General features: G+C 51.7%; 1 protein-coding gene across 1 annotated transcript in view; it reads left to right on the plus strand.

Moving 5' to 3' along the window:
• The window catches only part of LOC144486426 (adhesion G protein-coupled receptor L1-like), a gene marked incomplete at its 5' end in the record, with an annotated part of 221,516 nt that extends 208,501 nt beyond the window's left edge, over positions 1-13,015 (plus strand). The window contains 6 exons of the mRNA XM_078204462.1: positions 1,148-1,276; positions 7,516-7,612; positions 8,162-8,290; positions 10,062-10,079; positions 12,252-12,529; positions 12,584-13,015. Coding sequence (XP_078060588.1) covers positions 1,148-1,276; positions 7,516-7,612; positions 8,162-8,290; positions 10,062-10,079; positions 12,252-12,529; positions 12,584-13,015 — 1,083 coding nt within the window. The remainder of the gene's footprint in view (positions 1-1,147; positions 1,277-7,515; positions 7,613-8,161; positions 8,291-10,061; positions 10,080-12,251; positions 12,530-12,583) is intronic.
• Positions 13,016-15,874: the final 2,859 nt, after the last annotated feature.

The raw sequence follows: 15,874 nt of genomic DNA on the forward strand, positions 1-15,874 counted from the left end.
GGTAAACACTATCGAGTTAGGCCCCAAAGTAAGCACTGACTAACTTTGATTTGATTTGATGTGATTTATTATTGTCACAGTGATGTGGAGATGCCGGCGTTGGACTGAGGTGGGCATCGTAAGAAGTCTCACAACACCAAGTTAAAGTCCAACAGGTTTATTTATTATCACGAGCTTTCGGAGCACTGCTCCTTCATCAAGTGACTCACAACATAAACTTGTTGGACTTGAACCTGGTGTTGTCAAACCTTCCGGTATACAAATTAGTTATTGAGTTTCCTACATCTCCCCAGTAACTACACTTCAAAACATATTTCATCAGCTAATGGGTTATCCTGATGTCTTGAAGGTACTTTTTCGATAGAATGCTTTTCTTTCATTTTGATTTGATTTATTATTGTCATACAGTGAAAAGTATTATTTCTTGAGCGCTGTACAGACAAAGCATACCGTTCATAGAGAAGGAAAGGAGATGAGAGGGTACAGAATGTAGTGCTACAGTCATAGCTAGGCTCTAGGGAAAGATCAACTTAATGCAAGGTAGGTCCATTCAAAAGTCTGACAGTAGCAGGGAAGAAGCTGTTCTTGAGTCGGTTGGTACGTGACCTCAGACTTTTGTACCTTTTTCCCGACGGAAGAAGGTGGAAGAGAGAATGTCCGGGGTGGCGTGAGGTCCTTAATTATGCTGGCTGCTTTGCCGAGGCAGAGGGAAGTGTAGACAGAGTCAATGGATGGGAGGCTGGTTTGCGTGATGGATTGGGCTACATTCACAGCCTTTTGTAGTTTCTTGCGGTCTTGGGCAGAGCAGGAGCCAGATTAAGTTGTGATACAGCCAGAAAGAATGCTTTCTATGGTGCACCTGTAAAAGTTGGCGAGAGTCGTAGCTGACATGCCAAATTTCCTTCGTCTCCTGAGCAAGTAGAGACGTTGGTGAGCTTTCGGCTGGGGGCCATGGCTAAGTGGGTGCTCTGGCCATGGTGGGTGGGTGCCTTTGAGCTCTAGATCTCCCTCCAAGCTACATCCATCCAATCGCAACTGAAATGAACTGTTCCTTTTGCCACACAGTCCGACATCGCTGCGGAATACTGTGGCCTGATCCATTGTAACCTCATTTTCATTCTCTCTCTGCTTCCCCCTCCCCCACCAGGTGCACAAGGAGTACAGTAAGTGCCTGCGGCACGCTCACTGCTGCAGCCGCCCCACTGCCGGCGTCTCCCACGGCAACCTGAAGACGTCTACCATCCGGAACAGTAGCCGGTACTACACTGGTACTCAGGTACAGAATGCTGCGGCGAGCAGGAGGATGGCTGAAAAGGTCATTTTTTGACAGGGTCGTGTCTAGTTAAATTGTGTTGTTTTCCGTTTTCTCAGACGATCGGTTCTTCCGCAATCAGGCGCCAATACAACACTGGCCAGCTAGGCCCCAGTGTTAACCCTGACCAGCAAGGCCCCAGTGTAAACCCTGACCAGCTAGACCCCAGTGTTAACCCTGACCAGCTGGGCCCCAGTGTAAACCCTGACCAGCAAGGCCCCAGTGTAAACCCTGACCAGCTAGACCCCAGTATTAACCCTGACCAGCTAGGCCCCAGTGTAAACCCTGGCCAGCTAGGCCCCAACGTAAACCCTGACCAGCTAGACCCCAGTGTAAACCCTGACCAGCTAGGCCCCAACATAAACCTTGACCAGCTAGGCCCCAGTGTAAACACTGGCCAGCTAGGCCCCAATATAAACACTGACCAACTAGGCCCCAGTGTAAACCCTGACCAACTAGGCCCCAACATAAACCCTGACCAGCTAGGCCCCAGTGTAAACCCTGACCAGCTAGGCCCCACTGTAAACCCTGATCAGCTAGGCCCCAGTGTAAACCCTGACCAGCTAGGCCCCAATGTAAAGATTGAGAGCTAGGCCTCAATCTAAAGATTGAGAGCTAGGCCCCAGTGTAAACATTGAGAGCGAGGCCCCAGTGTAAACACTGACCAGCTAGGCCCCAGTGTAAAGCCTGACCAGCTAGGCCCCAGTGTAAATACCGACCAACCTCAACTGCAACAAGGTCAGTATTTATATTGGGTGCAAATCATTTCATAAAAAAGCAAGGCTTTTCATCAACTAGGGAGAGGTTGATTGGTCCCTGTCCCTCATCTGCTCTTAATGCAGCACCCCTTTCCTAGTGTTTGGTGATAATCTCTCCTTCCCAGAAACTGCCCCCTAATAACGTGGGGAGCCACTTGCTTCTAACATTGCGAATAACCCCGGCCCTAAAATGGGCTTCTAGTGGACCTATGGCCACCAGTATTGTCTGGCCACAGAAAGAGATTAACTGGAGCAATTTGTTCTATTAAACCAATCAAATTTATACCTGGCTTCAAAAGCAGCTCACTCTTCATACACTCCACTTCCCAGAAAATCCACCCCTGTTCTCTACATTCCAGCTGGGTCAATATTACAGTCCTGGCTTGTTGCTAGAATGCTGCAGCCTCATGTCTTTTGCCAGGGATTCTCAGCCTCGGGCCTGCTGTCAGCTGAATTTTCAGCCTCGAGCCTATTGTTAGCTGAACTTACAGCCTCGGGCCGTTTGTTAGCTGAATGCTTCAGCCTCGGGCCTGTTGCAAGGTGGATTCTGCAGCCTCAGGCCTGTTGCTAGGTCAATACCACAGTCTCAGGCCTGTTGCTAGGTGGATTCTGCAGCCTCAGGCCTGTTGCTAGGTCAATGCCACAGTCTCAGGCCTGTTGCTAGATGGATTCTGCAGCCTCAGGCCTGTTGCTAAGTCAATGCCGCCGTCTCAGGCCTGTTGCTATCTAAGATATAGCCCTCATCCCAGGCTGTCCTGCCTGCTTCTTGTTTCTTTTCTCTGAAAAAGTCCCAGTGTTTTCTCTCTCTCGAGTGGTGATGGAAGAGAGCAATGAGAGTTGAGACAGTGGGAGGGACACTGTGTGGTTTTATTTGCCCCTAGCTCCTGCCTGACAGCTCTATTCTATGCTCAGGTCATTGCCTGCATGGAGTTTACACATTCTCCCCGTGTCTGCGTGGGCTTCCTCCGGGTGCTCCGGTTTCCTCCCACAGTCCAAAGATGTGTTGGTTAGATTGATTGGCCATGCTAAATTGACCCTCAGTGTCAGAGGGACTCGCTAGGGTAAATGCATGAGGTTTTGGGGATAGGGCCTGAGTGGGATTGTGATCGGTGCAGACTCGATGGGCCAATTGGCCTCCTTCTGTACTGTAGAGATTCTATGATGATTTTATTCGGTAAGAACTCAACTCTACACAACATCCTGAGTTGGAAATATCTTGGCCTCTCCTTCACTGTCACTGGGTCAATGTCTTGGAACTCGCTCCCTAACAGCACAGTGGGTGTACCTACACCTCATGGACTGCAGCCGTTCAAGAAGGCGGCTCACCCATCATCTTCTCAAGCTAGGGACGGGCAAGAAATGCTGGCCTAGTCATCTTGTGAAAGAATAAATAATTTTTAAAAATCTAGTGCTGCCATTCTTGAATCTACAATTCAAACCTGCTCCTTTTTTTATTTACATGGATGCCTGGAGCCATCGTCTGAGAAACCATGGTGATGTGTCATGTTCTTGCTTTCCGACACCCCCAACTCGTGCTTTAGCAGTGCAGTTCTCTGTCCTTGTGTCTGCTCTGTACTGTGCTTTTTTCCGCATCTCCGTCCAGGGCAGGTTAGTCATCGTCGAGCACACCCTGTGCAAGGTGCGATGGCTGCTGGTCGGAGCCACAATGGCACCCAGTGAGAGTTACTGCTGTCTTAATGGTGAGGGGAGGGGTGGTCTGTTTCAATGTGATGGTGGGGTGTTAAACCCACCTGCAGCCATCAGAGTGGAGGATTGCTGCAGCCTCGGGCCTGTTGCTAGGTCGATGCTGAAGCCTTGGGCCTGTTGCTAGGTCGATGCTGAGGCCTCGGGCCTGTTGCTAGGTCGATGCTGAAGCCTTGGGCCTGTTGCTAGGTCGATGCTGAGGCCTCAGACTAGATCGATGCTGCAGCCTCGGGCCTGTTGCTAGGTCGATGCTGAAGCCTTGGGCCTGCTGCTAGGTCGGTGCTGCAGCCTCGGGCCTGTTTCTAGGTCGATGCTGAAGCCTTGAGCCTGTTGCTAGGTCGATGCTGCAGCCTCAGACTAGATCGATGCTGCAGCCTCGGGCCTGTTGCTAGGTCAATGCTGAAGCCTTGGGCCTGCTGCTAGGTTGCTGCTGCAGCCTCAGACTAGATCGCTGCTGAAGCCTTGGGCCTGTTGCTAGGTCGATGCTGCAGCCTAGGGCCTGTTGCTAGGTCAATGCTGCAGCCTTGGGCCTGTTGCTAGGTCAATGCTGCAGCCTAGGGCCTGTTGCTAGGTCAATGCTGCAGCCTTGGGCCTGTTGCTGGGTCAATGCTGCAGCCTCTGGTTAGGTCGACGCTGCAGCCTTGGGCCTGTTGCTGGGTCAATGCTGCAGCCTCTGGTTAGGTCGATGCTGGAGCCTTGGGCCTGTTGCTAGGTTAATACTGTAGCTTTGGGCCTGTTGCTATGTCCGTTCAGCAGCTTGGGGTTGTTGCTAGGCCAATGCTGCAGCCTCAGGCCTGTTGCTAGGCCAATGGTGCAGCCTCAGCCCTGTTGCTAGGTTGATGCTACAGTGTCAGGCCCCTTGCTAGGTCAAGCCTCAGGCCTGCTGCTAGGTTGATGCTGCACTCTCGGGCCTATTGCTAGGTTGATTCTGCAGCCTCAGGCCCACTGCTAGGTCAATTCTGCAGCCTCGGGCCTGTTGCTAGTTGAACTCTCAGATCAGAATGAAGAGTAGTTTAACCCAAGGCCCATTAGATTTGAGACAAAGGGACGGACAAGATATCCATGCATATTAGACTGAGGTGGCAATGTTATAGATACCCGAAGGCAAAGCACCAATACCAAGGAAAACAGCAAGTAGGGCGGAGGTGTCACCAGTGTTTGTTAACAAGTTGGGGGGGGGATGCTTCATCTTCTGTAAAGTAGGATTCATGGCTGTATCTTTACCCCCTTCCCCTGACACATCATGGCAAAAGAGTGACAATCCCACTGCCCTCCCATAACCAGAGTGGTTACCAAGTCTACCTGTCATTTCAAGTTTATCTATTTGCTTCTGAGAAGACCTTGCGTTCCCAAGGATTTGATTTGATTCGATTTATTATTGTCACATATATTAGCGTACAGAGAAAAGTATTGTTTCTTGCGCGCTATACAGACAAAGCATACCATTCATAGAGAAGGAAAGGAGAGAGTGCAGAATGTAGTGTTACAGTCATAGTTAGGGTGCAGAGAAAGATCAACTTAATGCGAGGTAGGTCCATTCAAAGGTCTGACGGCAGCAGGGAAGAAGCTGTTCTTGAGTCGCTTGGTACGAGACCTCAGACTTTTGTATCTTTTTCCCGACGGAAGAAGGTGGAAGAGAGAATGTCCGGGGTGCGTGGGGTCCTTAATTATGCTGGCTGCTTTGCCGAGGCAGCGGGAAGTGTAGACAGAGTCAATGGATGGGAGGCTGGTTTGTGTGATGGATTGGGCTACATTCACGACCCTGTGTAGTTTCTTGCGGTCTTGGGCAGAGCAGGAGCCAGACCAAGCTGTGATACAACCAGAAAGGATGCTTTCTATGGTGCATCTGTAAAAGTTGGTGAGAGTCTTAGCGGACATGCCAAATTTCCTTAGTCTCCTGAGAAAGTAGAGGCGTTGGTGGGCTTTCGTAACTATAGTGACGGCATAAATGCCAGAATAAAGACAGCCCAGGAGGACTACCTGATCAAGCCCCCTTGCACATTGAGCATCAACTGTGACTTAATGGTCAGTGCTTGCCCCTCTGAGTCCAAAGATTGAGGCCCATAAACATGTAATTCAGACTGACCCACACTTTCAGACGCAGCTTTTAAACCAATCTCTCCTCTCTGGTGAATGTCAAAGATCCGACGGTACAATCTGGCAGAGAGGTGACAATGTTCTCCCTGGTGTCTGCTGCTAATACTTATCCCTGGACCAAAGGCTACCAGCTTGCCAGACCGGTCACTTGGCCCTGTTCGGCCAGCTTAATCAGCCTCGCACTCTGCCCTTTAATTATTAACTTTTCTTTTCAATATTATTAGTGAGCCTGGGGCACAATCGTCCAGGCTCACTTCTCTGAGCGGCCTTGCTGGTGGATGTCCTCACCGGCAAGGATCACATATGGTCCCCAGAAATGGGGGCCCCAGCCATTGAGCTGGTCAGGGGCAGGGCCAGCCTGACACACTAGCACTGCCCACCAGGCACCCTGGCACTGCCAGTCTGGCACCCTAGCAGCACCCGACAGGCACCCTGGCACTGTCCACCTGGCCCTGGGCAGTGCCACGGGATGGGGCCCAAAGGGAAGCGATGAACAGGGCCTGAAGGGGAAGCAGGGCGTGGGGATCTCCATTAGAGGCTGCACACACTCCATTGGGATCGCTGGGACGAAGATCATCTGGGGAGGGTGTCTACGGGGGCAGCAAACGGCCAGGGTGAAGTGGGGGGGTAATTGGGGCAGTGATTGACAGGGGGTGTAGGGAATTGGGGGTGGCGATCGGGGGGGCTGCATTCAGGGGGTGCGTTTGGGAGGCTGGGGGGGGGGTGTGATGTCTGGGGAGGCAATCAGGGGATGTGGGGGGTGTGGGACAATGTCCGGGGGAGGGAGTATGGAAGGGGAATGACAATCTCCCAATGCACTTTGTGAGTTCACAGTGCAATGGGAGATCAGGGCGCTTGCACAATAGCGCCATCTAATAATCTGCAGCCGGCTTCCCAGCATGATAGACTCACTCCACTCCCCCTACTGGCGAGAATCACATTTGGGATTTTTTTTTTCTGAGTGCCATAAGATAGTGCCTGGGAGCTCGCCCAAAAAATTGGTGTGATTCTCTCCCGTTTTCACACTCGTTTAGAATTCTTTTGGTAAAATGGCACCCAATATCTCTAACAACAGATTATCTGGTCATTCCCACGTTGCTGTTAGTGGGAGTTTCCTGTGCGCAGTTTGGTCGTCGCATTTCCTTCAGTCAAAAAACTCAACACTTCGGAAGTCCTACATTTGTGATAAAGTGGCAAGTGGTGTCCGGAAGTTGCGAAAAATCATCCCTCATTCCATAATTTTGGAATGCTCAGAGAGGGCATTGCTCATGGATATTCATTCTACAGAACCAGAGAAAAGTTACAGCACAGAAGGAGGCCATTCAGCCCATCCTGCCCATGCCAGCCCGAGGCCACCCAGCTTGCCCTTTCTAATCCCACCTCCCTTGTACCCGGCCCATAGCCCTGTAGCTGAAGATTGAAAAATCATCCTTGGGGATCACAGGTGGATAATCTTGTGCCAAAAATGGAAGCCAAGGGTTTTCAAGCATGTTTTGCGTTTCGCTGTGGTTTGTTACTGCAGTTTGTTTCTCTACCTGTGCTCTGGTTTCCCCCTCTCCCCGACCCCCCCTCCCCGCACCCTCCCCGCCAAGTGGTGGCAAACTTTCATGCCTTGAACTGACGAACCGTGACCTCCATTTGCAGAGTCGGATTCGGAGGATGTGGAATGACACCGTTCGGAAGCAGTCGGAATCTTCCTTCATGGCGGGAGACATCAACAGCACTCCGACCCTCAACAGAGGTGAGGCCCCCATGCATGGTGGCTCAGGTCACGGAACATGGATACGTGTCCACGGGAGTTGTAGGGTGGGGTTTTGGGGGTGAGCATCGATGGACAGCCGGCGGGGGAGGGGGAAGGGTCAGTTGTCCATACGGAGATTACAGAACTGTTCCTAATGGTTGCCAGCATGCTTTCATACCGGTGTGGTGAGGAGGGTGGTTAAGAGGAGTCGAAGGGTCAGAGCCATCGTTCTCTGCAGTCTGGCCCTTGAATAGCGGGCAACTCAGCCTTGTTCATTTACCGAGTTTGGCGGTTTGAGAAGGGCTGTCCCCAACTCTCTTTCCTCAATGTGTTAAAGTTGTCTCCACCTCAATTCCTCCCATTTCTACCTCAATTCCTCGTGTGTCCCTACCTCACTTCCTCCTGTCTCTACCTCACTTCCTCCTGTCCCTACCCCACTTCCTCCTGTCCCTACCTCACTTCCTCCTGTCTCTACCTCACTTCCTCCTGTCTCTACCTCACTTCCTCCTGTCTCTGAGTTACACTGTTTCTCTTCTTTCCCCCCTCTAGGAACCATGGGAAATCACCTGCTGACCAATCCTGTTTTGCAGCCTCGTTCTGGTGCCAGCCCTTACAACACACTATTGGCCGAGTCTGTTGGCTATAGCGCTCCCTCACCCACCGTCTTCAGCTCACCAGGTTGGGAATGGAACTTGCTTCTGGCCTCTCAGCCCAATCAGACAGCCCCAGATAGCCCTCTGCTGGTTCTGAAATCCACCTGACATGTTGCGCTTGTCAGGGTCGTACACCCTCGCATTCAAACTGTGCTGCTCCAACGAGCATGGCCATTACTGGTCCATGCATTGACAAATCATTCACTCCATAAAGCGCTGAGGATGGTGCCTGCGCCGCGAGAATTTAACGTGAGGGAGAATTTAGCGCGGCCAATGCACCCTAACCAGTCTTTCGGACCGTGGGAGGAAACCGGAGGAAACCCACGCAGACACGGGGAAAACGTGCAGACTCCGCACAGACGGTGACCCAAGCCGGGAATCTAACCCGGGTCCCTGGCGCTGTGAGGCAGCAGCGCTAACCACTGTGCCACCCTGTGTGTAAATCAACTGCTGCGTTTACCTAAATTACTTAATGCGCATTCGGGTGTCCTGAGATAACGAAAGGAACTTTCTAAATACAGGGTTCTTTCCTCCATGCTGATGGTTAAGGGAACAAAGCTCCCTATAACTGTCAGAGGAAGTGTTGGTTATTTAGCAATGGGGGATTCCTATCGGTAACTGAGGAATGGGAGTTCTTGCAGCTGAAAAGTATGCAGGTCCCTAAAAAGTGTAGGGAATGTACAACTTAAAATCTGAGGTCCAGAGAAGTGGCGAACTCTTTTAACTGTGATTTGATTTGATTTATTATTGTCACATGTATTAGCATACAGTGAAAAGTATTGTTTCTTGTGCGCTATACAGACAAAGCATACCATTCATAGAGAAGGAAACGAGAGAGTGCAGAATGTAGTGTTACAGTCATAGCTAGGGTGTAGAGAAAGATCAACTTAATGCGAGGTAGGTCCATTCAAAAGTCTGATGGCAGCAGGGAAGAAGCTGTTCTTGAGTCGATTGGTGCGTGACCTCAAACTTTTGTACCCTTTTCCCAACGGAAGAAGGTGGAAGAGAGAATGTCCAGGGTGCGTGGGGTCCTTGATTATGCTGGTTGCTTTTCCGAGGCAGCGGGAAGTGTAGACAGAGAAGCGGGTGCGGAAGTGGGCGGCACGGTAGCCCAGTGGTTAGCACTGCTGCTTCACAGCTCCAGGGACCTGGGTTCGATTCCTGGCTTGGGTCACTGTCTGTGTGGAGTTTGCACATTCTCCCCCGTGTCTGCGTGGGTTTCCTCCGGGTGCTCCGGTTTCCTCCCACAGTCCAAAGATGTGCGGGTTAGGTTGATTGGCCGTGTTAAAATTGCCCCTTAGTGTCCTGAGATGCGTAGGTTAGAGGGATTAGTGGGTAAAATATGTAGGGATATGGGGGTAGGGTCTGGGTGGGATTGTGGTCGGTGCAAACGCGATGGGCTGAATGGCCTCTTTCTGGACTGTAGGGTTTCTCTGATTTCTATGAGAGTCAATGGATGGGAAGAAGCAGTCCATGGACACGATCTTGTACAGACACTGATAGACGGCTGCGCAACATGATCCCCTTGGACCCAGTTTGCCCCTGGTTATTAATAATCTCCATGCCTAGCATGGCTGTTGGAGTGACATGTTGCTGTTTAATTAATGCTGGCTATTGTAGCACCAAAACTGTCCGTGTACATGATAAACAATGAACTAAACTTACCGGCAATCAGCTTGTGCCTCTGCTAGAATGTATTTACATTTTTAATTAATGTTCTGATTAAATGCCTGAATGAATTTGACTTTGCGATCTTATTGTTTCTTGTCTTTTTCTCTCCCTGTGCTGCCATCTAGGGACCTACAGAGAGACAAGTACGCCAGTTAAGCTGCATCTCCTTCTTGCATGTAACTGTTCCACACTATCAACTCGAGCCTTTCAATGCTTCTTAACGGTCGCCCCTCTCTCTTCTCTCTAAAATTATCTGAATTTCTTCAAGTTAGTTCATGGGTTTATGGCAACCCAAACCTCCTGGAACCCAAATTATGGCCCCTGAAACCTTGGCTGCATCTCTCACCAGCTTTCTCAAGTTGGAAGGTCTATGGATTGTGGTTCAAAGCAGAGTATGAATACATGGGACCCCTCAGTGGCAGCTTAGCCATTTGCAGTGTGTCTATCAGTCCCAAATTGGCAGCCATTTGCAGTGTGTCTGTCAATCCCAACTAAATTGGTAGCCATTTGCAGTGTGTCTGTCATTTCTAAGCCAGCAGCCATTTGCAGTGTGTCTGTCGGTTTTAAGCCAGCAGCCATTTGCAGTGTGTCTATCAGTCCCAACTCAGTTGGCAGCCATTTGCAGCATGTCTGTCAGTCCCAAATTGGCAGCCATTTGCAATGTGTCAGTTAGTTCGAAGCTGGCAGCCATTTGCAGTGTGTCAGTCAGTTCTAAGCCGGCAGCCATTTGCAGTGTGACAGTAAGTGTCCAGATGATAGTTATCTGTTCAAACCTTTGACTTCCCTGGAAACATTGCAAAATCATCTTCCTTACCGACACTGCTGACCTCAAGGAAAAGCAAACAGAACTTTTTAAAAACGCAGAGATGCCTACACTATTGGTTAGAGCTCTGCATATAACATTGATGGAGTCAGTTAGAACCATAGAACCATAGAAAATTACAGCTCAGAAACAGGCCTTTTGGCCCTTCTTGTCTGTGCCGAACCATTTTATGCCTAGTCCCACTGACCTGCACTTGGACCATATCCCTCCACACCCCTCTCATCCATGAACCCGATAGAACCATAGAAAAATAGTTGTGCCACAGATGGAGGTCATTTGGTCTCTCAATCCACGCTGATTCTCTGAGCAAGGCAGTCAGTCCCATTCCCCCACACTAGCCCTGTACTCTTGTGGAAACTCCCCCCATCTATTCTTCAGTCACTTCCCAAATGTTTTCCAAATCAATCTCATTCAAATCCTAAACATTTCCATTCCATTCTGAATCATTTTCATGCTCTTCCCAATCATTCCCCAATCCATTCTCAACCTATTCCCAATCGAACATTTCCCAATTTCCCAATTATTCCCAATCCTTCCCATTCCATTCCTAATTGCTCTCCATTCTGTGGGCGCCATGGCGGCACAGTGGTTAGCACTGCTGCCTCACAGCCCCAGGGATTTGGGTTCGGATTCTAGCCTCAGGCATTTGTCTGTGTGGAGTCTGCACGTTCTCCCCGGGTCTGTGTGGGTTTCCCCCGGGCGCTCCGGTTTCCTCCCACAGTCCAAAGATGTGCAGATTGGGTGGATTGGCCATGCTAAATTGCCCTTTAGTGTCCAAAGATATGCAGGTTAAGTAGATTGGCCATGCTAAACTGGCCCTTGCTGTCGTCCCAAGATGGGTAGGTTAGGGGGAGAGGCCATGCTATATTGCTCCATAGTGTCCCAAGTTAGTTAGGTTGAGGGGATAGGCCATGCTAAATTGTCCCTTAGTGCCCCAAGATGGGTAGGTGAGGGGGATGGGCCATGCTAAATTGTCCCTTAGTGTCCCAAGATGGGTAGGTTAGGGGGATGGGCCATGCTAAATTGCCCCTTCGTGTCCAATGATGGGTAGATTAGGGAGATTAGCCATACTAAATTGCCCCTTAGTGTCCAAAGATGTGCGGGTTGGGTCGATTGGCCATGCCAAATTGACCCTTAGTGTCCCAAAATGGGTAGGTTGGGGGGATTAGTGGGTTATGGGGATAGGGCCTGGGTCAGAGAGAGTTGGTGCAGACTCAATGGGCCAAATGGCCTCCTTCTGCATTGTCGGGATTCAGTGATGACTCCATTCCCAATTATTCCCATTCCCAATCATTCTAAAATTCACTCCCGCTCCCAATCATCCCCTTTGCTTTTCCAATGATTCACTCCAGACCCTTCCTCCGATATGGGGCAGTGCCCTCGGGGAGACACAATGGGGGAACGGGGCAAGAGTTTGAACCGGCGGTAAGCGTAGCTTTGCACCAATGATTTCATTTCCCCCCTGATTGGCTTTGTTGTTGTATTTGTGCAGAGCACCCGGTGAACATCAGCAGGGACCCGTGTGCGGTGGACACCCTCCCTCTCAACGGCAACTTCAACAACAGCTACTCTTTCCGGAACAGCGACTTTGCGACCGACGGCAGCCCGCTCACCGACTGCCGCCGTAACCTGAGCGACGCCGCCTTCGAGAAGATGATCATCTCGGAGCTTGTCCACAACAACCTGCGGCCCGGCGGCAAGACCCTCCCCGGCGAGCCAGGGGCCCCGGTCGGCGGGGGAGGGGGAGGAGGAGGAGGTGGAGGAGGGGGGGCCACCAGCAGCGAAGATGACGCCATCGTCCCCGACGCCCCCTCGCTGACCCAGGAGGACAACATTGAGATCGAGCTGATGTACAAGGCTCTGGAGGAACCCTTGCTCCTGCAGCGCGCCCAGTCCCTGCTGTACCAGAGCGACCCGGAGCTGGAGGAGTCGGAGAGCTACACGGCTGAAATCACGGACGGCCTGGACGGGCAGTTGCAGTCCCCGAACAGAGACTCCCTGTACACCAGCATGACCAACCTCAGAGACTCCTCCTACCCTGACAGCAGCCCGGAGGCCATCGGGGAGGCCCCACCCCACTCCCAGGGCAATGACGAGATCTACTACAGCTCCAGGCCCAACCTGGTGTTCAGGAGCCAACTCCAGGCCTACTACCAGTCCAGGAGAGGAAGCAATGATGGCTACGTCGTGTCAGTCAACGTGGACGACTCTGTGGCAGAAGGCGACGGACAAATGCAGCTGGTAACCAGTCTCTGAAACGAAAAGTGGGGGTGGGTGGGTGTGGGGGGGGGGGTACGTGTGGGGAGGGGTGGGGGGGGGGGGCAATTCAAGGACCCGAATGTAGGGTGCCCTTAGTTCTGCCGGAAAAGTAGGGTTGTAATTTGTACAGAGGACCAACCTTGTTGGAGCAGGGCTGCCGGTTACTTCTTGCTCTCTCTGTTGGATGCATCAGACTGTGTTTTGAAACAAAACCTTGGGAACTGATTGCCTAACCAATAAATTACTACCTCCAGCTGACTTCTCCAAACCCCCGCCCCCCCCCCCGCATCCTTCCCCCCCCACAACCAACCAACCAACCCTCTCCAAGGTGCAACTTTTGACATCCTGTCCCGCCCGACCGAGGGGATTCATTGCCTCTTTTTTTGGGTGGAAGTGGGAGGGAGGGTGGTGGGGGGTGGGGAGGTGGTGGGGGGGAAGAGGGAAACAGAGATGTCCCTGCCTTGACGAAGGTTCCTGCACAATATATAGCTCGGAAACAAAAAAAAAAGCAGGTGGGAATAGGCAGTCGTGCCGAACATCTCTCCCAGATTTCCAAGAAGTTATGAAAGGCAATGCAACGACAGAAGAGATTGAGCCATGAACATGTTGCCTGCCCTCAAGTGTGATCAGGAAGAGTGGGCACTTATAAGTTAACTATTAGTGTGCGCAAGGAGCCTTCATTTGATAAGTTCCCTTCTGCTTGGAACCAACGAAGGAGGCTGGGACCTCACATTCATCTTGGATTCTTTCACCAGACTTTTTTTTTCTGGCAGGTATCTGTCTAGAGAGGTAATGTGTGTGGAATCTTTTGCTGCTAAGTTGTCTGGGGTCCAGCTTTGTGTTAAGAAACCCTCGCCCTTCTCCCCTCCCTCCCCCCGCCACAACCCCCGCCCTCTCCCTTCACCCCTTCCCCCAACACCCCTTCCTCCGAACCGTAGCTTTGCTGCTGCCCACCGAATCCAGAGCCGGCGAAGGAGGAGGCAGCGGCGGAAGGGAGGGGAAGCAGGCAGGAATCTCATAGGCCCCGCAGGCCCCCCTCCTGACAACGACACGCACACGACACCTCGCAGCCTCGGCTCCCTCCCCCCCCCGACCCCCCCGCCCGCCCGCCGCTCCCATCGTCAGGCCCACCAGGGTTGTGGGGAAGGTAGAAGATGAGCGGGCGAACCTTGCTCTTTCGGCCCCCTCTCCCGAGCAAAACCGGACGCGGGGACGGGCACAACACGTGCCAGGAGGGTCGATCCCGCTCGCAAAGGCCGCAGTCCACGAAAAGCTCACAGACAATGTAAATAGAAAATTAATTCGCCCACACCACATGCGGGGAGCCACGTTTTATGTTTTCTTTTCTCGCCCTCCCCCCCTCACCGCACCCCCCCCCCCCCCTGCAGCCCCTCAGATTGTCCCTCTGAGCTCGTGCCACTGACCGATAGAGAGTTGGCGGGCCCACAGCAGGCTGGGCGACTAAGGTCAGGCCCTGTTTGCCTACGTAACCCGGGAGCGACACCCATGTTCCCCACCTCTTATGGTACACATGTATTTATATACAGGAGGTGGTGATTGGGTAACCTTTGACCTTCTGACCCCCGCCCCCCCCCCCCCCCTCCCCGTCAAGGATGTACTTGCACCTGAACTCGAAGAAGGGAAAAAAGGAGTCTCGACGACCGGAGGGCCTCAGTTTTGTTCTGCTTCTCGGTCGTCGTTGACTTAAAAAAAATTTACACAAGGTGTTTAACGTCCTCTTAAACCCTTTACGTTCCCAGAGCACAAAACCTTTTATAATCTCGTCATGTCCCTGAGTGTAGAGAAGGAGGCAGACCAGACTTCCGTGTTCAGAAGTTGCCTTTGGTCCTCCTCAGAAAGGAGGGACTTTTACAAAATGGTGTGTGTGTGTGTGTTTAAACAAAATCAAAATGAAAAAAAAAATTCTTGCCAATTATAAGCTTTAGACACAAGGGGTGTCACGCACAGTCTGTTAACAGCACTTTCAATATTGATCTGATGTAAAGCCGCAACAACCCACATCATTGTCCCACATTCAGTGGGCAGCCAGTCATACTTGTGCTTCTTTCCTTCATCACAATGACGTGGGTGCCGCCATCTGGGCCCAGGTTTATCCTCAGGGGGATCCCCAGAGACCTGCTCTGAGTCCTCGGCTCGGAGGGGCCCCTGCATGAGGGACCCCAGTGTGGAAGACCCCCAGCCTTCGCGAGGCTCCACGACCATCTCGAGTCTCTGCTGTGGAGAATTGTTTTTCTCTGGCGTGCAGAGGGCCCTTGTCCGAGCCCAACTCGGGGTCCTGCCGGGGAGGACCAGAGACCAACGGCATTGGTGTAGATTAGGGCTTGTCACTGGCTGAGCTGGGTGGAGGCCTGTGCTGGTATCTGGTGCTGAGGGCAAGCTCCACACCACAGCCCTCCTGTTAATGGTGACCTGGGGAATCTGAAGATGATGTGTGTGTGTGTGAATGTGTGTGAATGTGCCTGTTCTTATGCCTGTGTGTGTGTATATCTGTGTCTGTGTGTGTGTCTGTCTCTCTGTCTGTCTGTCTGTGTGTGTGTCTGTCTGCATGCCTGTATGTGTGTGCCTGTGTGTGTATGTCTGTCTGCATGTCTGTGTGTGTGTGTGTCTGTCTGTCTGTATGCCTGTGTGTGTCTGTGTGGTGTGTGTCTGTGTTGTGTGTGCCTGCATGCCTGTGTGTGTGTGTGCCTGTCTGTCTATCTGTATGCCTGTGTGTATGCTGTGTGTGTGCATGTGTTGTGTGTCTGTGTGTCTGTGCTGTGTGTGTCTGCATGCCTGTGTGTGTGCCTGTCTGTCTATTTGTATGCCTGTGTGTGTGCCTGTGTGCTGTGTGCGTGC

This window comes from Mustelus asterias, unplaced genomic scaffold (genome assembly GCF_964213995.1).
Source record: "Mustelus asterias unplaced genomic scaffold, sMusAst1.hap1.1 HAP1_SCAFFOLD_335, whole genome shotgun sequence".
Classification (NCBI taxonomy): domain Eukaryota; kingdom Metazoa; phylum Chordata; class Chondrichthyes; order Carcharhiniformes; family Triakidae; genus Mustelus; species Mustelus asterias.